The 19825-nt window shown below is 31.4% G+C and overlaps 4 protein-coding genes across 9 annotated transcripts; 1 reads left to right on the top strand and 3 right to left on the bottom strand.

Moving 5' to 3' along the window:
• Nucleotides 1-963: 963 nt before the first annotated feature.
• On the bottom strand, nucleotides 964-2664 carry LOC124931147 (UDP-arabinopyranose mutase 1-like). The gene is made up of 4 exons (XM_047471543.1): nucleotides 2307-2664; nucleotides 1787-2037; nucleotides 1545-1713; nucleotides 964-1457 (listed from the first exon to the last, which is right to left on the bottom strand). The coding sequence occupies exons 1-4, from the start codon at nucleotides 2631-2633 to the stop codon at nucleotides 1104-1106; spliced, it is 1101 nt and encodes a 366-aa protein (XP_047327499.1). The 5' UTR covers nucleotides 2634-2664; the 3' UTR covers nucleotides 964-1103.
• Nucleotides 2665-3037: 373 nt separating this feature from the next.
• LOC124932473 (psbP-like protein 1, chloroplastic) lies at nucleotides 3038-6760 on the bottom strand. 4 transcript variants are annotated; one of them, XM_047473109.1, is made up of 9 exons: nucleotides 6625-6760; nucleotides 6472-6549; nucleotides 6286-6379; nucleotides 6050-6133; nucleotides 5806-5888; nucleotides 5289-5411; nucleotides 4661-4732; nucleotides 3564-3664; nucleotides 3038-3333 (listed from the first exon to the last, which is right to left on the bottom strand). In XM_047473109.1, the coding sequence occupies exons 2-9, from the start codon at nucleotides 6532-6534 to the stop codon at nucleotides 3240-3242; spliced, it is 714 nt and encodes a 237-aa protein (XP_047329065.1). In that variant the 5' UTR covers nucleotides 6535-6549; nucleotides 6625-6760; the 3' UTR covers nucleotides 3038-3239. The 4 variants fall into 4 exon arrangements, with proteins under 4 accessions (XP_047329065.1, XP_047329062.1, XP_047329063.1 ...); XM_047473106.1 differs by having other exon boundaries at nucleotides 3038-3337; nucleotides 3568-3664; XM_047473107.1 differs by having other exon boundaries at nucleotides 3038-3337; nucleotides 3568-3664; nucleotides 6472-6536; nucleotides 6625-6758.
• A 407-nt stretch (nucleotides 6761-7167) lies between these two features.
• LOC124931511 (sm-like protein LSM8) lies at nucleotides 7168-9847 on the bottom strand. Of its 3 annotated transcripts, none has more exons than XM_047471993.1 (7): nucleotides 9661-9847; nucleotides 9497-9564; nucleotides 9293-9415; nucleotides 9164-9204; nucleotides 9003-9077; nucleotides 7463-7515; nucleotides 7168-7385 (listed from the first exon to the last, which is right to left on the bottom strand). In XM_047471993.1, the coding sequence occupies exons 3-7, from the start codon at nucleotides 9327-9329 to the stop codon at nucleotides 7295-7297; spliced, it is 297 nt and encodes a 98-aa protein (XP_047327949.1). In that variant the 5' UTR covers nucleotides 9330-9415; nucleotides 9497-9564; nucleotides 9661-9847; the 3' UTR covers nucleotides 7168-7294. The 3 variants fall into 3 exon arrangements, with proteins under 3 accessions (XP_047327949.1, XP_047327948.1, XP_047327947.1); XM_047471992.1 differs by having other exon boundaries at nucleotides 9293-9395; XM_047471991.1 differs by having other exon boundaries at nucleotides 9293-9392.
• Nucleotides 9848-13557: 3710 nt separating this feature from the next.
• Nucleotides 13558-18715, top strand: LOC124933018 (ABC transporter B family member 25). Its single transcript, XM_047473742.1, has 17 exons — nucleotides 13558-13680; nucleotides 13920-13976; nucleotides 14056-14091; nucleotides 14179-14253; nucleotides 14335-14459; nucleotides 14652-14751; nucleotides 14858-15029; nucleotides 15127-15245; nucleotides 15810-15920; nucleotides 15998-16142; nucleotides 16234-16366; nucleotides 16860-16935; nucleotides 17306-17371; nucleotides 17455-17562; nucleotides 17627-17734; nucleotides 17815-18012; nucleotides 18128-18715. Exons 1-17 carry the CDS (start codon nucleotides 13627-13629, stop codon nucleotides 18332-18334), a joined length of 1890 nt encoding a protein of 629 aa, XP_047329698.1. The 5' UTR covers nucleotides 13558-13626; the 3' UTR covers nucleotides 18335-18715.
• The last annotated feature ends 1110 nt before the right edge of the window (nucleotides 18716-19825 follow it).

Genomic DNA, 19825 nt, shown 5'->3' with positions numbered 1-19825 from the left:
ATATATAAACAAAAATGAATATACTAGGGTCTTGTTCAGATTAGGGTTTAAAATAGAGAAAAAAAATTAATGATTATTGATAATTTTGAGGATGTAATGACTATTTTTGATAAAAAAAAAAAAAGACTTAAAAGGTATTGATATATAAAAATAAAATAAAATAAAAAATAATAATTTTAAAAAAAGTATTTTAGTATTTTGGTTAATAAAATGAGTGGTGTGATTGTTGAAAAGTGATTGATTTTATTTGAGTTTTTGTGAAAACCAAAGAGAACAAATCCTAAGTTTGGCTTGCATGATAAAGTGAATTTTTTGAGTCTAGGAAATCTAAGTTTATAAATATATATTTTGTATCTCTTTCTATTCCATGCTTCTATGAATAGTGTTATTTCATTTACTTTTGAGAACTTGTTGTCATTATTCTTGATTTTTTGAGTTTGTGGTTCTCATTTTTCTATAATAATAAAGAGAAATGATTGGGGGAGAGGGACGCAATCTCTTTCGTTGAAAAAATAACAAATTTTTTCTCTGTTCTCTTTTTTCTCACACATCATTCTCTTTCCAGTTTTTTTTATAAATTCCCTCTTCTCTATTCCCTCTTAATAATAAATTGTGCATACATATATTTATTTATAATGAATTTCTTCATTAAAACAGAAATTTTGATTTTTTCAATTGAGCAAAGGTACACATTTTGTATGAGCAAAGGTACACATTTTGTAAAATCTCTTTAATTTTAGTACTCACAACTTGGAACTTGTTCGGTTTGAATTTATTAAAATAAATAAAAAAAATAAAAAGTATTTTAATATTTTGATTAATGAATTGAATAATATATTTGATGAGAGAATGAAATTTTATTTTTTTTTTAAATTCAATCTATTGTCTTGCTGTATGAGGCCTGCAGTTTATAATTGAAAATGGTGGTTCCAATTCCTAAAAACGGAAGAAGACAAACATTAATTAGAAACCCAACTCAGATCCAAAATCCCACAAACTGATTTTCCAAAGCCATAATACAATGAAATGAAATGAAAGCTCATCAATTTTATTACTATTATTGTTCACAACTCCAAACAACAAGAAGATGAATATCTATCGATCTATATCCCTATTTTCTTGATACCATTAGCCAATGCCTGACTAGATCCCTGATCAGTTGGGTTCAGCTCGTCCCACGCCTCAATCCATGTGACCATAGCATCGGCCAATTTGATAAAATACTCGTCAACTTTTCCCAATTTCGCCCTCACTTGCTTAGACAGTTCAAGATAACATTTCTGCACACTCGTGCATTCCTTTGGAAGAACAGTCGATTGAAAAAATGGGATTAACTCCTCTTGCCAATAAATTCCTTTGTATTCCTTCTTAAGATTCACAAAAGGGTTGCTGGCTTTACTATGCCATATGTATGGTAAACCAGTTTTCACTCCCAAACCCATGTGATCACATATAACCTGAAATAATTTAACATTTTATAAGATCTCAAATAAGTACATTATTAAGAAAAACGGTGGTTTGCATGATCATACATACATACATACCTTCATACACCAGCCAGCCCACATATCATCGTACCTTCCAATGGGCTGGCCATCGCCCATGAGGCCGAAGTACATAGCCGGGCCTATCAAATCGCGGTTGAAAGCCAAATTCATACCACACATAGGGAAGAGGGTTCCCTTAGGGATAGTCATAACAGCATCTACATACCTGAAAACCGGTAAAAACTAATGTAAAACAGTTTTTTTTGGTGTGTTCAAAAGAAAAAGAAAGAATGAAATACCGGGTATTTCTCTCAAGAGGTTTAACTAGTTGAGTTGGGGCGTCGTAATCTGGGATGTTAAGCCAGAGACCGTGGGAAACAGCGGTGGGAATGCCCTCACGTAGGCTGAATGGATATCCACGGACGAAATCAGCACCATCTCTGAATGGATCGTAAAGGGTGTTGAAGAAAAATGGTGTTGATGGAGTTAGAACGTTCTTGATATGTTGCTCAAGTGCATTAATGTCTTTTCCAGAAGGATCTTTAGCAACCTATATATAATAACAAGAATTCATTTCATCAACTTTCCATGGCTTTTTAAACCACATTTGACCTAAAAATCGATAAAATTATTCAAATTTCACTTTGATCTATTTGAGGTTTACCCCCAATCAATCTTCCATGCTCTCAAATGAATCTTTACATAAAAACAGAGCAAATACCAGATCATAATATAACGACGCTATTCAATTCAGTTCGAAACTCACAATATCAGTATAAAATTATATAAATTCTGTAAGATTTAGATTAGGATGCTTACAAAGCAATCGTCGTCAATGGTGAAGATATACTTCTTCTTGGAAACCATAAATCCAAAGCAGCGACAGGCTGAATCCTTATAAGAAATGCAGGAAGCTTTAGGACCCAAAATCCGGTTGATATCGTTGCGATTGTAGAGCTCGTAATCGAAACCCTGAGGAACTCTGATAGTTTTGGACGGGTCGCCGTCTTGAATGATGATGAGATGATAGGGCTGGAAGAAAGGCCTCCACATCTCGAGGAAATCGAGGTTTCTAATGGTCGGAATAACAATATCAAGCTCGTCTTTCAGTAGAGGAGTCGGTGAAACCGATCGAGATTCCGCCATTGCAGAGAAATTGAAATTTTTCTGAGTTTCTTCTGAATGTAGTATAAACTAGTAGTCTCTTCTCTCTTTATAACTGTCTTCTCGTATAATATCGAAACGGCCCTTCAACTATTTGGAAAAGTTATAATACGGCCTAAAAGTGTAAAATTATTAAATCTTCGTCCTTACTTATTATTTTAAAAATAAATTAGGTCAAGCTGGCTGGCAGGGGATTGATTCATTTGAGACAATTCTTATGCGGACTTTTTTAAGATTCGTTAATTCCTAAGGATATACAATAATAATAATAGATTCTTAAAGTATGTTAATTTTTCAAATAATGCCATTTGGCTGTATTTACTTATTCCTTCTTAATAATTAAATTATAATCCATAAAAGAGACAATTAATCTGATCTTTATATCATTTACAATAAATAGATTATTTATTTTAAATAGTCATATAGAGAAAAATTAGAATAGAGTAACAAGTTAGACAGTTTACAAACACAGGAAACATTTACACAATTTGTGTATAAGCATGCATTACTTTCTCACATCAAAACTTGCTCTCTTGTCATACATACAAAATGCAGATTGAGTATATGAATGCAATGGGTCCTGCCAAACTAAACGATTTTAAAGGAATCGACAACTGTGTTCAGTTTATCCTTCATCTTTCCCCATCTCCTCTCGTTTGCTCCTGTTGTCAATGTATAGAATTTCCCTGAAACATCAAAAAAGAAGAAGCCCAATTTCACGTATGTGCATGTAAAAACTGAACTAAATGCTCTTGATGATACTAGGATTCTTTAGAAACTGGAAACACATGCTATGCGATGAGCAGTTTAGGAAATAAGCATTTCCATGAAGGATAGTGAAATAATCATTGAATTCGTTAACAAGTTTTAGTTGGTCCCTTATCATGTGGCATTTCTAATGTGAATGAATTAATACCTTTGTTGATGCAGATTGAGCTGAGAGAATGGCGGGTGTAATTAGGAGCCTTGGCAATGAACTCAAATGTGTAATAAATCTTTCCATCCACATCATGCTGAACCAGGAAGATCATACAAATAAAATGTCAGCAGGAAGTATTACTCACATGCTTAGATTCAATAATTATTCAATTACGGAAATTAATTCAGAATGACCCATGTTGCATAAAATTATCAAAAAGAGAAGCTAGATGGTGCAAAATCAGCAAGAGATTCTCTACTGTTGATATTGGAATTCAAGTTGGGAGAAATGCAAAAGATCAGCCCAAATACCAAACTTACACACACACACAATTGACGTAAAAATGCAAGAAACATGAAAGATTGAGGCAAACCGAGAGGGGGTGGGGGTTGTTAGTGAATGGTGTAACGGTAAAGAATCTGGTATAGCCCTCTAAAGGCTTAGCCCATTCTAGTCTCATATACATTTCTTCTACAAATCCTAGATCTATATGTTTGGTACGATAGAGAATGCAATCACATTCAAATAAAATATCCAAATTTGTATTAAATCTTCATCAAATTAGTAGTAACCCAAGTACCCAACCATGCATTCCTGCGCAAGTTGGGTTGTACATGTTGCATGCCTAACTTGTTACGTAATTCTTCAAAATTTATTCATGGGAGAGCCTTTGTAAGAATATCAGGGATTTGGTTTCTTGATTATACATATGTGAGCTCCATGTTCTCCTTCGACACGTTTTCAGTTATGAAAGTTGATTTCAATGTGCATTTCTCAGTCATGGTGTACTAGGTTTTGGCTATGTTGATGGCTGCTTGATTAAGAAATGAATAAATTGAAGCTCTAATGACAGACTCGATATGGATACAAATTTCTTCAACTTGCAAACCCATAAAACAAAAATACTGTCAATAAGTGCAATATATATATAATCTCTCCATTTCATTTTTTCCTTAATTCTTACTCCTACTGATAAGTGTGATTATTTCCCTTAATTCTTACTCCTACTGATAAGTACTTCACCCAAAAATAGCAATAATAACATTAAATATAGTAATATCTGCTTCAACCAGAAGATATGAAATTTGACCTCTTTGGCATCAAGCAGCTTTGTCTTCTGTGTTGGCGGAGCCAAGACGTTCTTGATCAAAGCTTCAGCCACCTATAACAAGTTTATTTTGTTACAATCTTCAACAACTGAAATAACTCTATAAATAGAAATAATACAATATGCATATTGAGGGTAAAGCCAAGGAGACATGAAGACCAAAAGCAGCAACTTCAATAACACCTGTAACTCCTAATGGCATAAAACATTGAAAGGCAGGCCACAAGTACCCTTTATTTAACTAAATTCTAGCAATGGACAACGCAGCATACTGATACGAGGAGAAAGAGTTAGGGTTAATGAAAGGGTGAGTAATGCTTAATGGTTGAAGTATGTGGTTGGGAAGCCAATAAAGGTGGTTAAGAGAAGTGCCCGTTAGTAGAATAATGTAAATAGAAGTTGTGAATTGTGATGATAATTAGTTGAATACTCTTGTAGAGATTTCATCCCCAATTATATTCTCCCTAGTATCTAGGGTTCTATCTCCCCATCTTAATTCTCAATTGCTCTTACGTTGTTAAGATCTCTTCTCTTCTCATCTCAAATTCTAGTTCCCTCATTCACGTATTTCAAGGTTTATACGTAAATCAAATACAAGGTTATCACATACTTGTTCTGGGGTACCGAGGTCCCGAATGTCCTGTTTGTTTGTCGGTATCAGATTTACACTAACACTTTCCAATGGTTCAATCACATCTTTAAATACCTTGTCCTGACCCTCAATGACTACTTCCTGTAGAAAATAACAGAAATGCCAAAACATGAGAAGAATGTCTATGGAAAGAGGAAACATAATGGCCCCATTTGAAAAAAAAAAAAAAAGCAGGTTGGAAAATGTGTTTTTGCAAGGTTATTTTCTTGAGTGTCTTAGGTTGTATTAATTTTTTTGTATCTTGTCTCTTGTCATGATTCTGATCTCTTTTGATCAGGTTAATTTTCATGAAATTTGATGTTCTGTTGGAAAAAATGGTATGTGGATCTAGATACACATGCGTTGAAAACAGAACTTAATGAAGATTCAAAATTTTATTTAATCTTTGTATCTGGATCAAGATACATAGACAAATTAAGAAAAGTGTTTCCAAATGGGGCCACGTGTTGACGTATTGTAAGCCTAATGCACACACCTGCCAGCCAAACGGGTAAAGAAACTCGTAGCCGTCTTTTTGGTCTGACAAGGGCAAGAAACCCTTTTTATTTTCTGCAGCAACTGAGAAGCATAAGGTCGGGCTCTTAGGATGTCAGGCATACAAAAAGAAACTAAATGATGGCACCACAATGGATAAAAATAAAATATACACACTACATTAAATGCCTAACATAACCCATCAGCTTGAGAAACAAAAGGGTGAAAATAGAAAGACCACTCACACGATTTCACAATGTAGTTTGATGGAGAAATCCAAGGAGCAATAGCCAAACCAGCAGCAAGCAGCAGTCGCCTTCCATGTCTGTCTGTTAAAAGTACATAATCTGGCATTAAATCTATAGTCTTTTGAAACACTTTTTCAATATAAATACAAGTATAATCATTGTTAACATCCAAATCATCTTGAATGCAGTAGAAATAAAGAATTTCCAACATCCCAACCATAAAAGATGTCTACCTTGAGAAGGTAAGCTTGAACTTTTTGATGCTTGTTCTGCCCTGACAGTTAAGGATGTGCTTCTTTTACAAGGACCATGAGTATCACAACCCAGCTGATTGATTGAGAAATTAACTCTGTATCAGTATGAAATAAGATTTTTTTTCCTCAAAGACAAATTGAAAGTTGAAGAAGAGAAATCATAACCATGGTAGATGGCTTCAGCAACCAATTCTGGTAAGATGAAGGTAAGCTTTGCAGAGACGCCATATCTTCTGGGAAAAACTAAAGTAAAAAGTGTTTCATATGCATTATACTAACAACTAACACAGTAAAGAAACCAACATTACAATTCAGTACCTGGAAGCAGAGGAGAGAGAAGAAGAAGAAGAAACTGCCGGAGAGAGAGCTAAGAGTCGGATTTTATGACCGCTACTATATGATCAGATGCAGTTCTTCCCTATCCACTTGTTCTTCCCTTTCATCTTATGTGAATGGACCAAGAGTACTAAAATATAAACGTCCTTTTTTAAACTTTTAATTATATAAAAAAAAAATTATATTTAAATTAACAGTACATATAAATTAATTAATAATAGCTAAAAAAAATCTTTATATCAAAGATTTGTATTTTATATTTAACATAGTTACAATTATTGAGTTAATTTAGTTTCTAATTTTTTCATCTAAATAAGTCCATACATTTTAAATCAGACAACATTATTGTCTGATTTATGATCATACTTTATCTTCTTTTTATAAACAAAATTTTAGTATTACACAAATTTTGAATTGTAAATCAATCTCAATTCTCAACCGCAAGGAAAAAAATAGTAAACTCTAGACATGCTCAAGCAGTTTGATAAACTGTTCGAAAGTATCAAACAGACCGGCAATGTGTCATTATAAGAAACAGACAACTTAAAATAGTAGTAAAACCGTTTGAGACAACAAACAATGGTCTTCCAAAATCCAGTTCAAACTCATAAACATCGTCCTGTTTAGAAAAACTATGTCCTTTAAGCCGCAGTCAATGAATAACAGGTTTTAGAGGATGGGCTCTCAGTTCCGAGAAATCCAGCTGTGAATCTAGTTCTTCATCTAGCTCTCCAATTATGCTTCTGCACATACAAATAATGAGTATAACAAAACTCCATGTATATATATATGTATTATTATTTAAGACTCGAGGTCATACATGTTGTCGCCCCTAATGATGTAAAGACCTAGAACAATTTGTTGCACTCCTTCCTGTAAGTAAAAGAGGAAATTGTTTTCATTCAAAATACATAAAATGTTGCCAAACCCACAAGGAATTCGGAAAGTAAACAAGGCAAAATGCAAAGATCGTAGACATTGAAACCAACAACCACCTGACCAAGATATCGACACTCACAAAAGATTAACTACCACAAAAAAAAAGTCTGAACAAAGCAGCGTCCAAAAGAAAACAGCTTACACATCATTGCATGTCAAACTAAAAAATATCCTAATCCTCAAAACGTAATTAGTGTTCTACTTAATCCTTCAGAATCACCAGGGCCTTGTTCAGTTTGGGTTATTTGTGTTTGATCTGAAATAACCCATCATCAATCATCATCTCCCCATCAATCAATTCATTCAAAAATACCTTCTTTTTATAAAAATAATATATCATATAGTTATCCCTCATATATTTTTACCAAAATAACCCAGTTTTTAATAACCTACACAGAAAAAGGTTATATGAAAATACACAAATTCAACCTAGGCCCTAGACTATTTACCATAACTAATACTTGTGGAAAGAACAATATAGGCAAGTCACATACGGTTAACTTGTTTCACTCTTCTAAATGCTGGTTCTTTACTTTACATGTATTTATACCGGTGTTTACCCAAACAAAAAGATGAGGAAATCATTCCTTAATTTCTTCTCTTTCTAAAATTCTTCAATACAAAACCCAATTTCTTAAATTCTCATTCAGTCTTTTTGTTTCTTTCTTTAAGCTCTCTTCTACAGTGAAAATGCACAAAATTGGAGTTCATCTGGATAATGGGTATTCAAAAATTCCTTACTGTTTCTCTTTTTAGTAGGCTCCAAAACATTCTAAATAAACCAGAGAAAATCTCATATCCCTATCCTTGGCATCCCCATATCATTACACAAAAACTCCTTGAGAATAAATTTAAATTAAGAAGAGGGAAGGCTCAAATAACCCCTATCAAACTTATAAGAAAAATTCGGCATTACATGTTGAACTTCAAATTCTCATAATTATCCCACTAAAATTGTGTAATTGGCTCAAATGGCACTCCCTCTAACTTAACCCCGACAAAATTATTGATCTACACAAACACTCTGAAACAAAATAGGCACTTTTACAGTGAAGAAGATAGCATAAGGATGAAGGTTTTAAATTATAAAAATACTTGAGTTTGACAAAAGTCGAAGGAAATTTGATGACACTTAGACAACATGATGTTAATTTAGACATAGTGGCATATTTGTGCCAATTGAATCAATTCTATGAGCGAACTGAGACAACTTAAAGTTCAATTGATGATTTGAACTTTGCATACAGGTTTAAGAAAACAGAAGTCTGATTTATGTGTAACTTGTGTGGAAATATCAGACTAGGTCTAATCTTAAAGCCCGCACTTTCCTTTCCAAGAAAGTGGTTGGGAGGTTTGATTCTTCCAGTAATCTAAAACACATGAAACCAAGAAAAAAATAAATCAAATAAGAGTAACCTAACCTTGGTGGAATAAACGCGTTCGTGGGATTCATCAAGAATCAGATTTGTAGCTTGGTCAAAACCTTTCAGAACTCCCTAGAAATTAAAACAAACAGTTAAGATCCAATGTACATTACTAGTTCTATCAAATATCATTGTGATGTACTAACTGCATATCTTACCACAATGTTCCTTCCATCATTTGTGATGACTGAAATTTGTTCTACAGAGAAAGAAAAAAGGAAAATTAAGTTAGAAGACAAATGTAACATTAACATCTAAGAGAAACTGAAAATGAATAATTTGCATACGATCTACAAGAGACTCGAGCCCAGTTTCAGTTGCCATTATGTGAAATCACTGGACAATTTTTATCAGGCTTTTCCAAGTTCTAATTGCACCTTCACAAGTCTACTTCATGAAAAATAAAGAAACTAAAATAAGATTATAGGTTAGAATATGGTAAATTTAGTTAGAAAAAACACATATGAATCTAGAACAAGAAAAGTACCAACCTTGTCTACGCGAAATCACTTATTGATCAAAGAGTCCTTTGGATAAAGAAAGATAAAGTAACGTATTCCTGTTACGAGACAGATAAATAGGGAAGAATATGAACTTGTTTCCTCGTATAGCCGATTGTTGCTTCCAATGATAACGGAAATGAGAGAATATTAACCTGTTAGCCGGTCGTAGTTCAGCTGAGACTCCGGCTTCTAACGATCGGAGAAATCAGTCTGCTGTATCTGTGGCTGGACCGCCGGCCGCACCAGAGAAGGAAACGGCTTCTTTTTCCCGTCGTCGTTTCTCAACCGCAAGCGAGAAGAAGGCGCTGAGTTTTCAGAGTTCAGACTCCTCCTCAGTAGTGAAGGAGAAAGAGCGAAGTAATTTCGGGTTTAATGGTTTTCCGGGTTACATACCGGGCCGGAAATTTGTGATCCATATTACAAAATGGCTTTTGTACTGTCGGTTTCGGGTTTACCCGAACGTTTCTTAACCCTAACATACAACCAACAAAAATAAATTTGAGAATCTGCCTTTAAATAAATAATAAATTTAATATTAAAATATGTTTACAACTTTATTTTAATTAATATATATATATATATATATTATGTATTTTTCTTATATATAATAATTTATATTTTATTTTTACAATTTAAAATCATACTATATATAATATTATATCAAAATGGATAACGAGTAGTAGCCTATGTGATTCAGTTTGTTTTTTTACTATATAAGTTGGATACATAAAAAGTATAAATTTATATGTAATGGGAGTTTATTCTTTTTACATCTGAGATGAGAGAATAAATAGGAATATCCATAAGAATCCAATAATTAAATTATACTTACTTAAATTAGGGCATGTTAAAAAAATTGTTGTCCAAAAAAGTTTAAAAAATTGAAAGTAACAAAATTAAAATATATATATTAAATATATAATTACAATAATTTATAATATATATATAAAAGAATATTAATTAATTAAATATATATTTATTAATTAAGTAACTAATTTTAAAAAATTATTTTAAATTTGGGCCCATAAAATAAAATTAAGGTCATATGCACCTCTGGGCCTGCTTATAATGTATCTATTATCATTTTTAAATAGGAAAAAGAAACAACAATATCTAATTATAATATATATAATGAAATCTTATTTATGTTTTGATTTAATGAGAACGTTGGGTTAACCAATTATGTTTTCATTTATATAATGTTTTAATTTAATCTAAATACAATATGTAAATTCATATATACAGTTATACATATTTTTTTGGGTGGAGCGTGGTATTATTTACCTAATTTTGTTATTGACTTGTATAGTATGAAACTATTTTTTTTAGTTTATACCATTCTAATTTATGTACGAGATAAAATTATTAATATTAGATTTTTATAACTTAAAAAATATATGTTTTTCAATATTATTATAAAATGTTTATTTTTAATCAAGGTCGGAAAAATTAGTTAGCCGACGTAATTGTAATATTTATTTGATTAATTGTTATAATCTCATTTTTAAAATAATTTATAAAACAACGGATATTGAAAAAATATTAATTTATAAGACAAGCTAATCCTTTAAAATAATAATTCCTGGTTATGTGTAATAAATCGAGTTTGGGTCGACTCATTACCATTATTTCAGAATTAATAATAATGATCACCTAGATACCTGATTTTTTGAAATAGATTCAAATCCATTTCAGTTGGGATATTGTAAGACCCAAAAATTTGTCAAACCTATTGTTATTTCAACTATTTATTATAATGATATTTTATTGTATTTGTTTAAAATATTTTTAAAATTTAAAATTAAAATAATTTAATTTGAAAGTAAAATAGAATAAATTCAAATGTTAAGACAGTGTAATTTAAACTTAACTAAATATTATTTTACTTAATTTATTAATTAAAAAAATATATATTTTTTATCATCATATAATATTATCCTATTTTGATTCAAATTTGTTTTTTTTTTATATTTATATAAAATAAAATTATTAAAATTATACAAATATATATTTTTTTTCCCAATAACCTGGTACGAAACAAATCCTTAAAAATTGAACGTTAATGAATTATGGAAGTACGGAATAATATTTAAAGTTTGGTTGTCACTCAAACTATTTGGATAGAAACGGCAGTTCCTAAAATTGAAAATAAAAATATGGTTATTTTCAAAACAGGGCCACGTTACATCTACGGTTTTTGTTTTAGGGAAACTCCCAACAAATCTTATGTAAGCAATGACAAAAGCAACCACTTAATTAAAAAATAAAAAGAATCTTACACTGTAAACTGGTCTAGTTCTGGTTCTGCGTTTATTTGAAAAAAGAATTTTTGCTAAATTTGGAGAGATATATCCAGTTGAATTTGGAGAGATATATAATATTTTTTAAATATAAATTTTTAAAAATAATAATATATAATAATAAAATAAAAAATAATAATTTATAATAAAATATATTTTTGTATTTTTATTTAATGAATTAAGTAATGTAATAAATAAAAGTATATTTTTTTAATATGAGTCATTTAAATAATCATAAATTTGTGTTAATTTTATTCAGTTTATTCCTAATTTATTATTTTTAATTTATTAAATAAACATTAAAGTAATTCAATAATATTCAACTTACTTACAGGCTTATTTAAGTTTATAAGTTGAAAATATATTATGTATTAATATCAAATATATTATAAAATAATAAATGAATATTTAAATGATTTAATAAAATATATATTATTTAAACAAATAAATATTTCCTAAAATAATTATCTCCGTTTCTTATTAATGCATTTAATAAAAAAAATTGATAAATTGTTGTTAACTTATTTATATTTATTTGAATTATAAATAACACCTGGTTATTTTTTATTATCTTCATTGACTATCACAAATTATTATTTAAAAATAAATAAATTGTTTTTTAGGTTAAAAAAATTAACACTAATACAATAATTTACATTAAAAGTAATAATAAATTAGAAGGAAAAAATATTAAGTTAACATTAGCAACTTATTAGAGTGATTAATTTTGAGGATTTAAAATTAATTTAAATTTACAATGTTAGTAATTGTTTAACAAAGGAAACACGATAAATTAATTATTTATTCTTAAAAAATAAACATTACATAACATAAATAAAAGTATTAACAATAAACAAGATAAAATTTTCAATTTGATGAATATACAAATACAAATGAAACACATACCCTGGATTTATTATAGTAAGTAGGTAGACAAAGAATGGTCAATCCTTAAATTTATAGTTAAAACATTGATTGCTCATCAAGCAAACGAGAGAAATATACCCAATTTTATAGTTAAAAATTGAACAAAATAATTCAAAAGTTACCTAATTTTTTAAAACTCCACATGTATTAAGTAATTTGTTATATATTCTTGGAAAGATGCCCAAATTTCTCCTTTAACTTTATGCAATTATCCATATTTTATTCTTAACTTTGTTTATACTACTATATCAAAAGTAAATTTGACTAAGATCCCACAAAGTATCCAAATTATGATTACTAAAAGTAAGTATTTGTGGACAGGGGATGAATTATGTTAGAGTCTGAAGAAAAATAAAATAATAATAATAATATATATATATATATATATATATATATATATATATATATATATATATATATAACATGTGACAGTATTTCTTAATTTTATCATTTAATACATTTTCTTTATCTAATTTAAGAGAAAAACAGAAGTTACTTTTATCCACTATTGTTTATCTCTAATTTTTTAAATTTATTTTAAGCTCATTATAATTTTTTTAAGCTCGTCATATTTTTTTTTTTAAACTCACACTAACTCGAATTCATGCATCTGTCCCCATAGACAGGGCCGGCCCTCGGGCTAGGGCAGCCCATTTATTAAAATAAAGAATAAATATGAATTAAACGAATAAATATTATTATATACGTAACTATAAAAATAAATAAAAAATTAAGGGTTGATTTGATATATGGTTAGAAGTTAAGATGCCTAATTGTTATTCTTTCCTATTTAAAACTTTTATTTATACACTTGTGGTCTGCAAATATTAGTTATTGACTTCAGTCTGTAAAGCGCAATTAGGCAAATTGACTGAATTTGGATTCTCGAGAATGAACGGCCATGGCTTCGGAGGAGGAGGAAGAACTCCACTCCTTCACAGAGAAGTCAGACTTTCTTCTATCCCTAATTCCTCCTTATTTCGTCTTTTCTCAAAATTGACCTACCGATCCTTCCATTTTATTTAGATTGTTCTTAAACTTGTTATTCATAAAAAAACAAGAAGGAAATGCCCAGAAAAGTTTGCCGATCTTGACCCACTTGATTTTTTTCCCATCTATGGAGTCTGATTCTTTATTTTATTTTTCTGGAATCTATCAAGTTCAGCTCTTTGTTTGTTACACAGGGGAGAAAGAGGGATGATAGGTTGGAAAATGACCTAGAGGGTGGGGAGGCTGTACAGGTATGTTAATTTCTATTTCGGACTTCAAATTGTGATTGCCATTAGTGTATTATTACTAACTTTATTACTTCACATGCAGCCTGCTAATGTCAGTTTTGGAAGAGTATTGTCACTTGTAAGTTAATGATATTCCTCAAACATTGAAGTAGGAATTTTAATGTTGAACAAGATATAGATGTTGATTCCACCATGTATTTCACAGGCAAAGCCTGATGCAGGGAAACTTGTTATTGCCACGGTTGCTCTATTGATAGCCTCCACATCGAGTATATTGATCGTATGCAGATTTGTTGTTTTCATTTGTTTCTGTGATATGTCTGGTTTTGAACACTTTTTGACCTGGATTTCACTTTTGCAGCCAAAGTTTGGTGGGAAAATAATTGATATTGTCTCTGGAGATATTCAAACGCCCGAACAGCAAGTTGAAGCATGGAATGATGTCAAAAGCACCATACTAGATATCTTTCTGATTGTCATACTGGGGTAGGAAGTAGGAACATTTCTAGCTTTTTCCAAGCTTATGCTTAAATTAAGGTTTCAAGTGTCAATATTAGTGTAGTATTGATAGGAATTCAAAGTATTGTAGAATGGTAACTGTAAATTTTCCATTGGAGATAAAGTGGCTTAAAGGGTTATAATTATGTTCAAGATTTATGAAAAAATATTCTCTTTCAGATCACTTTGCACAGCACTTCGAGCATGGATGTTCTCTTCTGCTAGTGAAAGAGTTGTTGCTCGGTTGAGAAAGAACTTATTCAGCCATTTGGTTCACCAAGTAAATACATGTTATCTTCTGAAATTCCTTTTTTTTCAACAATGTTTATATTTTTTTTTTCATATTGATTAAATTCTTGGTGGTGTTTGGGCTGAAATTTATGCAGGAAATAGCCTTCTTTGATATCACCCGAACAGGAGAGCTTCTAAGTAGGCTATCTGAAGACACTCAGATCATTAAAAATGCTGCAACGACCAATCTTTCAGAGGCCCTCAGGAATCTTGCAACTGTAGCTATCGGTCTAGTGTTTATGTTTGCAACGTCTTGGAAGTTAACACGTAACTCTCTTTCATCTATGAACATCCATTGAACTTTATTCATATTGTTTATACAATCTTCACTCTAAAACACTTTCTCTTTTCCCCTGCTCCTCAGTACTGTCTCTGGCTGTTGTCCCAGCCATTTCGGTGTCTGTCCGCCAATTTGGTCGATTTCTTCGTGAACTTTCTCATAAGACTCAAGCTGCAGCTGCTGTTGCGTCCTCAATTGCTGAGGTTAGTCAAGAAACTTATTCATTCCCCATTTGTTGGATTGCTAACACTGAGTCTCTTTTGGGCTTGGGTTGTGCTCGACTATGTGCTTATTGATTACACTTTCATATTACGGTTGTAAATAGTATGGTAGGGTTAGGGTATGATTGAAAATATACTAAAATGGCATGATTGTAAATAGTTATAGTGAATATGGTAGAACTCACCCACCTAAGGTACCTCAAGTGGTAAGAGTGTTAAATTAAGATGCTGAGACCTTCTGTTCAATTTCCATTAAGAACACCTTGATTAAAGTGGGTGGTCATACAGTGGGATGCAGCACTAGCCTCCTCAGGGACAAAACCTTGGTCTAAAATAATGGTAGAATCCTTGTATTAAGACTTTATTTTTTTCCTCATCTAAGGGCTACATCAATTCCTTTTCTCACCTCAATCTCTTTATAAACCCTACAAATCGTAACAAATTATTCTTATACTCAATTGGCAATATGCAAACAAAGTATGTCTAAGCTCAATAGGCATCTTTATAGATAAATCATGTTATTAACTACATGATTCTCCTCATCAGGAATCATTTGGGGCCATACGTACTGTCAGATCCTTTGCACAGGAAAACTTTGAGATCTCACGCTACTCAGAGAAAGTTGAGGAGGCATTGAAGCTTGGACTTAAACAGGCGGTAAGTTTTCATCTCTATAATTCCAAAAAGATAATATATTCCCTCAATTTGTCTTCTAACGTCGGTTTCCTCTGCAGAGAGTTGTTGGTCTATTCTCTGGTGGGGTAAATGCAGCATCAACACTGTCGGTTATTGTAGTGGTTATCTATGGTGCTAACTTGACCATATCTGGTTTCATGAGTCCAGGCGCTCTTACATCATTCATTCTGTATAGCCTGACAGGTATACATAATGAATACTTTTCAGCCATTTTATCTTGTTAGATGCTATAGTAATCATGCAAATGATATCATTTATTTTTTCTTTCTGGTAGTTGGCTCTTCTGTGTCTGGACTTTCGGGATTGTATACTGTAACGATGAAAGCTGCTGGAGCTAGCAGGCGGGTGTTTCAACTTCTGGATCGTTCATCAACCATGCCAAAATCAGGGGAGAAATGTCCATTGGGGTTAGTACTGATAAAGTTTTACTTGTGCTTTTTCAACATTAATGCACTCTTTCCTTTCTTAATGAAGTCCGTGTAATGTGCAAGTACACTATCCAGACTCATATTTCTGAACTTGATTAGATCCATTTTGTTGATAAGAATTATTTTTGAGAACCTAATATGAGCAAGTAGCTTGCTACACTAAACATCTATTCTCAGAATATTGTTTCGCTTCGTTATTGGTGATGGCCATATGAATTTTGTGGAAACCATTAATATATATCTTTATGTATGCTTATTGCTGTTCATACATGTTTTCTAGCTCTATAAATTCTATCTAAATAGTTTGATTTTAGGTGTTTCTTCATATGCGTATTAAATATTGGTAAGGGATACTGGATTGAAAGAGCAAGATTGACTTCCAACCCCCATCTATGATGTCATTAAAATACTGTATTTATTCTGAAACAATACAATTTCTATAGCACTTTTTTTCTTTTGCTTCTTATGACAGTGATGGAGATGCAGAAGTGGAGTTGGATGATGTTTGGTTTGCATATCCTTCCCGCCCTAACCATATGGTACTCAAGGTAATCATCTGTTATGGATTTTGGGAGAATTAGTAAATAGTTAAATGGATTATTGTATTAAGGTATTTACTAAAGAAATGAATGATATAATTTCATGAATCTGGTTTTCTCATTTCAAAGACTAGGAATCCATTCTTCTTTTCGTCTCCAATTTCTTCACTATGGAATAAGGAATTTCACTCTCCATGGCAAAATAATAACCTCAAATCTTTTGTTAGCAAGATAAAAACTTAAATCTCTCTAAGGTTCTGATTATAGTAGTAATTCATTTGTAGAAGTAGAACATAGAATCTTAGTCAAATTTCAGAAGTTGAATAACTCTTGAAATTTACACCTTCCCTTAGCAAATGCCGTTTTCTCTTTTATGTAGGGAGTAACATTGAAATTGCAACCCGGTTCGAAAGTCGCTTTGGTCGGTCCAAGTGGAGGTGGTAAGGTAAGACTTCACGCTCTCCGTTTTTTCTACTAGCTTATATATATATATATATATTATTTTTTTATTTATATTTTGTGTTGCAGACTACAGTAGCAAACTTGATTGAAAGGTTTTATGATCCAATAAGGGGAAATATTTTGATTAATGGTGTACCCTTAATGGAGATATCTCATGAACACCTTCACAAAAAGGTAATTAATGTGCTAATCTTCTTTCGTTATCCCTTCAAATCTCTAAAACCTGATTTTTTTACAGATCAGTATAGTAAGCCAAGAACCCATACTTTTTAATTGTTCTATTGAGGAGAACATCTCTTATGGACTTGATGGTAAAGCAAGCATCCTTGATATAGAAAATGCAGCTGTAAGATCCCATATCCAATAGTTTCCAATTGTAGATTTGTGCAATTTAGTGATCTTCATTCTTCTTCTTCAAAATTCCAGAAAATGGCTAACGCCCACGAGTTCATCTCAAAATTCCCAGACAAGTACCAAACCCACGTAGGAGAACGTGGGGTAAGGCTTTCGGGAGGACAGAAACAGAGAGTGGCAATTGCGAGAGCTCTTCTAATGAACCCTAAGATTCTCCTCTTGGATGAAGCTACAAGTGCTTTGGATGCAGAAAGTGAATATCTAGTTCAGGTTGTTGGTCTTATTGTATTTATTACTTATGCGTATTTTCTTATATTATGGATGTTATTAGAGTATGTATCGAAACGTGGCCTTACTATTGATATCGTGGTGGTTTTTTGCACAGGATGCTATGGATTCTTTGATGAAGGGTCGGACAGTACTGGTTATAGCACACAGGTTATCTACTGTTAAAAGTGCAGATACTGTAGCCGTGGTTTCTGATGGTCAAATCGTTGAAAGTGGTAGCCACGACGAGCTTCTTGACAAGAATGGCATTTACACTGCTTTGGTGAGACGCCAACTGGAGGGAGCAAAGACGGAAACCCTCTAGTCTAGTTTCAACTATCGAGTTGATCGTTGTTTAGAAAGCGCATATTATGTGATTGCTTTCTTGTTAGTGTGCATATGCGAAAGCCAAACCCAAACCCAAATCCAAACGGATTCTTAAAAATCCAAATGGGATCAATTATAAGAGGCTGATAATAGAAGAATTTGTCCAATGAACTTCATGAATAAATAATCTCGAATGAATTCTGAAACATCTTTCTTCAATTTTAACCATAATGAAAAAGGACTAAATACAGTTATTAGTTTATGTATAATAGTTTAAGAAAATAAGAGAATGAAGTGTCTTGATAGCCATGACATCTCAATCATGAACATCTTGATTGCAATATTACAACTAGTATGTTTATTTGGTTTGCCATTTTTATTTGATCTTCATTTTGATGCAATATATCTCTTATTTAGGGTCAAAATGATAAATAATTTGACCTATTAATCAAATTAGTTTAAACTTAGCGATATGTTTTCTAACAATCAATAACCTATAAAATGAAAGTTGTTAAAAGGACATAATTTCCTTGAACTCTTAGAAAAATCATCTTTTCAGCCAATTTGAGAGAAAAATATCAAATCTCATTTGAATGAGGAAATCATGAATTCTTTTATATCAACTTTCTGAGAAAAGAATATTTGAGTTTGATGATGATCTCAAAAACGAAAACTTAAAATATGAAAGTTGTTTAGAACAAATTTTTTGGAAAACTTTTTACAAGAAAATTCACATTTTCAGCATATCTGAGAGAAAAAATCAAATTATAATAAATTGTTTTAAATCTGAAATTATGTTCCATCAATTTTCACGTTTCAGTTCATTTGAAACTCAAATTAGTTAAGTTTACGTGAAGTCGTTAAGATTGAGTCGATAAGTCCATATCCATATTATCTTCTAGTGGACTATTTGGCTCGAAAAAAACCGTAAGAAGTTGAGTGATCGCATGTGACCGACGTGCTTAGTGTTTACTCTACAGTCTACAACACTATTATAAATGACGATGGGAAAAATCTTTTCGAAAAAACAAGTGAAGGCGGTCGGTAAACTCATTGATTTTATTGAGAATCTCTGAACTCTTAATACTAGTTTTTATGTTTATTCGTTGATGAACATTTTTTTATCCCCAAATTATTAATCTCGTTATGTTTTGGGTGCGTTAGGTAATACTCTTGACATCCATGTTTTTATCGTTAAGTTTATACTACTCCTATTTATATCATATTCAATTAACTTAAAAAGATATATATGTTTTTGCAAAAGTGCAATTCATTGTCTAATATATTAAATTTGTATCTGTATTAATTTAATGTCACTGCATAAGCAAAATATTAATAGTTTGGTCGATAAAAAAAAAACAGAAAAACTGCATAAAGGAGTAAATGGTAATTGAGAATTTATTCATAAGAAGAATTGAATAAGAGGACCTAAACATAATCCTACATTAGTTTATCCCTTTTCCTATTTCAAACTAAAATTTGTTTATTC

Source organism: Impatiens glandulifera, chromosome 3, assembly GCF_907164915.1.
Source record: "Impatiens glandulifera chromosome 3, dImpGla2.1, whole genome shotgun sequence".
NCBI classification, from domain to species: domain Eukaryota; kingdom Viridiplantae; phylum Streptophyta; class Magnoliopsida; order Ericales; family Balsaminaceae; genus Impatiens; species Impatiens glandulifera.
This window is presented reverse-complemented; position numbering and strand designations above follow the sequence as displayed.